General features: G+C 38.6%; 1 protein-coding gene across 1 annotated transcript in view; it reads right to left on the minus strand.

Moving 5' to 3' along the window:
- ANKRD31 (ankyrin repeat domain 31) overlaps positions 1–6,443 on the minus strand; it is a 108,547-nt gene extending 102,104 nt beyond the window's left edge. Inside the window, exons 1-4 of the mRNA XM_067568813.1 lie at positions 6,293–6,443; positions 5,291–5,367; positions 2,408–2,496; positions 899–945 (exon numbers count right to left, since the gene is read on the minus strand). Of these exons, the coding sequence (XP_067424914.1) occupies positions 899–945; positions 2,408–2,496; positions 5,291–5,367; positions 6,293–6,396 (317 nt within the window). The 5' untranslated portion in view covers positions 6,397–6,443. The remainder of the gene's footprint in view (positions 1–898; positions 946–2,407; positions 2,497–5,290; positions 5,368–6,292) is intronic.
- Between the last annotated feature and the right edge of the window lie 703 nt (positions 6,444–7,146).

A 7,146-nucleotide genomic window follows, 5' to 3' on the forward strand; every position in this document is an offset into this window, starting at 1 on the left:
ACCTGCCCTGAAACCTTGGGTACCTCACAGTGTTTTGCTGTGGTAGCTCACAACCTGGGCTGCCCAAACCATAAAGGGTGATGGCCCTTTCTCAAGCCCATCCTAGAACTCCAGAATCGCATTAGCAGATTTTCTGGCTTAGGTCCAAAGGAAGAGGAAAAGATACACAAGATTCAGTAGTAAGAGGGAGAAGCATCCTTCAGAGCATAAGCCTGCAGGAATCAAGAACAAGCTTTTTTCTGCCATGTATATACCATCAAATGCACTGAACAGGTGCATTACTGGATTGGTGAAGCATCAGGTACTGGCCACTACTGGAGACAGAACACTGGATTAAAGAGACAAATGACCTAATACAGTATGGGAAATATAAACGGATACACAGCAAGTTAAAAAAGAAAACATTATCTCATAGTAATTACAAACTGATTTCCATAATCATAAAATCATAGTATTAAAACACCTATTAGATCATCCAGCCTGTTTTCTTGCCAACACAGGATTATTCCCTACTGGATTTTAGTATTTTATGTAGTCTAGTTTTAAGTGTTCCAAGTGATAGTGCTTTCACAAGCTATTCCATGGTCTAATAAATCTGAGTGTCAGGATGTTTTTTCTGATAACCTAAATTTTCCTTTAATTTTTTCCCATTATTCCTAGTTATACATCCTAACTACTACCTATTACATATAGGAATGAACACAAGAATGGTTTCACCCATCTTTGATATAAAGCTATCTCTGGCATTAAACACAACTGTTTGATAGCAATCAGTAAAACTACTTTATAATTCAAGGCTGAAAAGAATATCCCATCCAAATGAGGATACAAGGGAAACGTTATGCTGGGAAATTATTGTTTGGCTGAATGGATTTTGTCCAGTGCATGTTATACTCACTGTAGCAGAGACTGAGATTGTTCATTTTCACTCATCTCGTGAGCCAGCTGGGAGGAAAAAAGTGTTTAAACAACTTGGTAAATACAAACAACTTAGCAATCTAATTTTTCAGCATTGCTATCTGCCTAGCTTCTTCTTCCTATTATCAGTAGTTTTGGAAAACCTAAATACAGTAGTTATCAGTGAGATTCTGAATTCTACTAGACCAAATTACTATGTAAACTATTGATATGGCATACTTACTAAATCCAAGTCATGGAAGACAAAATACAGTCATAATGAAAATATACCTTATAGAATGAAATTGTAATACCTTTAAGCTTTTGCTATTTTATTTGTGAAATGACCAAGTACAAATTAAATATATTCCTCACTTCAAATTCATCCTCCTTAGTGGAGTCCTGCAAGCAAATACTCTCCTAGCCCCAATTATTTCTAACCACTCTTTCTTCCCAGAGGATAGGCTGCTACTCCAGAAATGGCTGAAGTAATGGCATCAATAATGACTACTTTGAGACATGCTAATAGTAAGCTAAATTGTCCCCTAAACTAAGGCCTTGACTACACTGGAAAGTTTTTTTTAACCTAAAGTGTGAATTTAAATTGATTTAGTTATGCCTGTATAACACACATCCATCCATCCCCTCTCAAAAGTGGACTCTCTTATTTTAGAGTAAGAGTTCCTTCTTCTGGTTTAGTGTATGTTGCTTGGAAAGGGGTGTAAGCTAAATTGAAAAAAGTCACTCTTATACCAGACTAAGGGTGTTCACACATGGGATTACACTGATGTAACCATACAAGTATAACTGGAAAAATTTCCCCACATATGTAAGTCTAAAGAAACTCATATAGAGAATAGGAATTTCCATGATATCAATCTATAGTTTCCTCCTAGTTTTCTATCATCATGTCATCTGCAGGTGGAAAAAACTGGTTGCCAATATGAGCATCAGGTAATTTTACAGGCTAATTTACTAACCTTGGCCAATTTGATTTATGAAGTTGGAATTATCACTAGCAATTTTACTAGTATAGGTACCCCACCACTACACAAATAGAAATTCTATTCTGAACTGTAGATTATGCCTTTTGTTTTAAAAAACAATTTAAAAAAAATCAAATCATATCCAGTGTTAACACTTATGAGTGACCACTGGGACATTCTGGCAGCATTAACTTGGGTACAGCTACCTTCCACGTTACTTGCAGAAGGGAGCATGTTACAAAGCATATTTGTTCTCTAGCATCAACACCTCTGTTGTAGCCCGGCTTCTGAAACTGTAGGAAGTCCCATCCCCACAATGCTCCATAGGAGACTCTTTTGAGCATTCCTGGGCTGAGTATATACTGCATATTTGCTACTCCTCCTTCCATAAAACCCACTTCAGTTACATACAGTCTGGCTCTTTCCCAAATACAGAAGGGGGAGAGGTACAGACAGGCACAGTTACTCTAATAATATTCATTGTAGTATGTGTGTAGCTGAGGAGCTGTAATTTCTATACATACCGGATTTATCTGATTCTTTTGCTTCATGTTTTTTAGATAATCACTGAATTTACAGACAGGCTGAATCTCTGGGGAGAGGTTTTCTAAAACTAAACACAACAATAGGTAGTTAAAGTAACTTTTGTTACACTACTGTTACACAGACTCAAGGAATTTCTACAAATTCCAACTGCCTGAAAAATAATTTGACAAATCACACCTTCACAATGGTCACCTCTATCAGACTAGATTCTGAAATCACAAGATGGCAGATGTAAGAACTGAAATTTACCGGTTTGGGGGGGGGGGGGGGAACAGTTATTTCTTTTGCAAACAACATTTTTAAAACATAGGCTACTTATCAGAAAGTGTGATTCATTTCTCACCATATTTTTTTTCTAACATAAGTGGAATTTTAGTCAGTGTCCTCAGGCACATAATATTAAACTTTAGTACTCATCTTTACACATTAATTATCAAAGTGAGAAGGGAAGAGTAAAATTACTGACTGATCATAGTGAGAAAAAATCAGCTCTAGAGTAAGAGAATGCAACTCTGTTGAATTTGACCCCTTACGCTGCAAAAATCACAATACTGATATCCACATTATTTTGTTAATTATTTTATTAACTTCTATTAACTATAGCACATATTTTCTTGTCATGAAATTGATATGATAAAAATTAGCACAAATAATAAAACACTAATTACAACGGGCTGAATAGAAATTCCATCAATGCAAATATGCAATCATCATATCTTCAGGGACAACAAAAAAGCACACATGCAAATCCAAACTCCTACAAATCAAAAACTTGACAAGCCAAATAGACAAAACTAAAATTGTACTCTGAAACTCTAATTCCTGTAGATGACCAGAAGGAGAAAGTTCCACAGGTGAAGATCCTCTCTGCTGACAAAACTCTATCACCAGACCTCAGAGCATTCAGTTCTAGTAACTGACACCAAGAACATCCTAGCCATTTGAAAAGACTTTCATTGACTTCAAGGGGCTTTGGATCAGACCCTTACCTGTGTAATTCTTCTGCCAGTTGGAGTTGATAGCAACAAAGGCTGGGTTCAACACCTAGGGGTTTCTTTCAACAATACAACACAAAACCATCTCAAGACCCCACCCAGACACCTGGAAATTACATATCACCCCTCCTGGACGCCTCCAAAAGGCGATACTGCCTCTCTCTTAAGCACAGAGTCCGAGTGTAGAAAGAAGATTGTTTAATAAAAGAAGGGAAGTAACTCAGCATTAATTTGGGAAAACAGTGCAAGCAGGATTCATAAACATAAACCATGAGCAAAACCCGCACCCCAGAGTACATTGGGCAGTGTCCTTTGCCTCTCCTTTCTTTCTTCACCACACCCAGCAGTTGTCCTTGGTCAGTGAAGACCCAGAGTTCAGGGGTGCATCTGAGCTAATGTACCTCCCAGCATGCTTGGGGGGAGGGTGGGCGAAAAGAAGGCCATCGCTGCCACACTGCCTACCGGCCACCCTACTGGCTATTCACTGCTCCACGGGCCACTCTGCCAGCCGCTCTGCTGCACACTGTCACCTTCTGCTACCACCTGCTTCTCCACCATGACCTCTGCAGGTCAGTCTCTTGAGGTTTCACCAAGCTCTCTGATTCTCAGCTCTCACTGATTTCAGCTCTTAATGACTGTCTGTTCTTAGTGGATGAACCTCAGTGCTGAAGCTGGGCAGGAGCACTGTCCCATAGTAGATTATTTCAGCTCTAGCAAGTACTTAACAAAACAAAAGGCTCCTAATGGAATCTTAATTAGTTCTATCTTTGAACAATGGGAGGAGGGAGATTAAGCCATACCTGGGGCTCTTAGGCAGAGCCCACAGTTCCAAGCAGGAATACCTATCCCCACCCCCATCCACCTTCACAGGGCTCTGGCATCTGAGCCCCTTGCTTAGCCAGTTCGGTTCAGATGATAGTGACCCTTCAATCAGAACAAGCGAAGCATAGTTCTGCTGCCCTTTGCTCATACAATAAGGGGAACAACATTTCATTACCCCTGCATTTAACACTAGAGTAATTTGTAATCCAACACCACCCAGGGGGATCATTCGGGCAAAGCACTCCCATCAAAGCACCTAAGCAGGGTGGGTGAGCTCATGCAGATACAATCTGGCCCTGATACCTATTTCCGTCCCCTCAGCCATCTCAGCAGGGGAGGGTTCATTCAGACCCTGCTTACACCTTCTATGAGTAGTCATAAGGTGAGAGGTAATCACTCAAGGGGACAGGTTTCAAACCATGCAGCATCTTAAAAATATGCAAAAATGCCTTGATTTGGACCAAGAAACAAATAAGAAGCCAGAGTAGAGTTCTGTAAACTAGTGTTTTGTGTTCAGAACAGCTCAAACACTTACAAGGCAGTCAGTATAATTCTGCATTGCCAGTCAAGTTTTTACTGACATGAGTATGGGATCACCACATTACTCAAAAGTGATTAGGTGAGGATGAATTATGGAAAGGTACCAATGAAAATTTTATGCCACACCATCACATACTTGTTTATGCCTCTTACTTTGAGGAGCTATTGTAGAAAACCTTTTGACTGAACAACAACAAAGAAAATTCATACCCTCCTCTTCTTAAACCAGGTAGCCTTAGTAACAATGTACAAGCAGAATGAAGGAAAATAAGCACTATCAAATTTGTGTTTTAAATGTATTTATTAAAAATATATTGAAAAATTTGCCTGAAGGATTAAGTATCTATCTATCTGTTATTCAGAGTTTTATTAGAGATGCAAAATTATTCTGCTTAACATTACTGTGCAAAACTAGTTTAGCCTAAAAATTAATAAAGTGACAGAGAAATACAGGTCTCAGGAAAAACAACATATACTATCTAGTAAAAAAGAACAACTTCTTACCTCCATTTACTCCTCTCATTTCAGCAGCAAAGATAGTTTCAGTTGTTAGAGATATGTCCTTATTAACAAAAGATAACCTTTAAAAAAATTTAAAAACTACAAATTGTTCTATTATCCTCTTACAAAAGGTACAAACACAAGCAACAAACTATTAACCAAAGCCAATCTTTCTAACTCCATTCCTTTCCTATAATATCACTTACTAAATACCACTATAATTATGGGAGAGCATTTCTAATGTAAACACCATTTTTCAAAAGTTTAGAACCTGGTTGTAAAAATCTGCATCAAGCTGCAAATTGGCATAGAAGAATGTGAGTAATTAATACATCTTTGTTTTAACAAATCTCCAAAAAATTTTAGTCAACATTTCCTCAGGATATACAATAAGTGCAATGCTGTTTGGCAGGTTTAATTTCTCAGTAGCCAAAGTATCAGTTTGAATGAGAACAATGTCAAGAGAATTCTGAAATTAAAACATAAAAGAAATGTCTATATTTGCAATATTTTTATTTTACCAATGCTTTTATCATTGATTTTATTTTCTTTGGGCTAGATTCTGATACCTTTACTCCCGTTGAGTAATACATTATTTCTCATGTAGTCCTATAAAAATCAATGCGATTATTTCTAGAGTAAGCTACTATTCCATAAAGGAACTGGAATAACCTCTGGAGATTTTTTCCTTACACTTTAATTTGTCACAGAAAGTCTTAAAATACATATTTATCAAAGAATCTAGGAAGGTTATTCTAAAACCATTTTATCCTCTAGGATTTTAGTCAGATTTATATTAGGTAGATTCCAGGTTTTTGGGTGTCTACATTGCCTTCGATGAAACAACCTCCCGTAGGATTGTTCTTTGTGGTTTTTGTTTTTGTTTTCAAAGGTGATAGCCCTAAATGGCACAGATGCAGCATTCAGCTCATCACATATGTCCCAGAAATGTATTAATACTTCATTTTTAAGTCACACCTGCCCCTATACATATATATGTATCACCTCTTCATGGACAGCTCCTCTTCATCTAGGTCACTCTCAATCACTGAGCCCTCCACTACTGTTTCATCACTGTCACTGTCAGAAATGTCGCCTTCCTCCTTCATGGCTCCTTCTCTTCTCCTCAGCCCCCAGGGACAGCTCCTCTAGGCAGCCCCTCTCCTCTCCTCAGCCCTCAGGGACAGCTCCTGCAGGCAGCCCCTCTCCTTCAAGCAGCTCCTCCCATTCCTGAGGCACTGAATCACAAACAGTAACAGGCAGAGTGTGGTGCAATGCCTTCTGGGAATTGTAGTCCTCAGCGGAGCCTTGCTGTGATTATCGGGCCAACAAATTTACCCTAACTGTGATCTTTTAAGGAGTGAGTGAAAGTTCATAAAAATGACACAATAATAACCTATAATAAATAAATGTTGATAGAAAAAGTTGTGAGACAGAGACAGATGGACTGAATTAGTCCCAACAAGAAGGCCTACTAATATAATTCACGGATTGTGTTAAGATCAAGCCTGGTAAACACTAAGAGTGTGCCACAGGAAATCAATTAATCAAAATTGGTGTGTGGGAAATTAGGCCTAACTAGTAAACAACAGAATGAGGGGACAGACTATTCCACCCAGCACTCCCCTTGGGGGTCCTTTAAAGAAAAGACTTTTGAGGGGAAATAATAAAGAAGCAGCTGTCTCCCAACAATCCTTGATTGAAAGATAGGAGAATAGGAAAGGAACAAGCTTTACCATCATGACTACACCCCCACCGTCTTCTGGGATCCAGCGTGACACCACTGAGCCTTTGTCATCCTGATAAACAGAATCAGATTTTAACAACAGCTCCAGCCCATCCCAACTAACTTCTTCTCT

Source organism: Emydura macquarii, unplaced genomic scaffold (assembly GCF_026122565.2).
Source record: "Emydura macquarii macquarii isolate MOO-44397 ecotype Brisbane River unplaced genomic scaffold, CSIRO-AGI_Emac_v2 contig_2897, whole genome shotgun sequence".
NCBI classification, from domain to species: domain Eukaryota; kingdom Metazoa; phylum Chordata; order Testudines; family Chelidae; genus Emydura; species Emydura macquarii.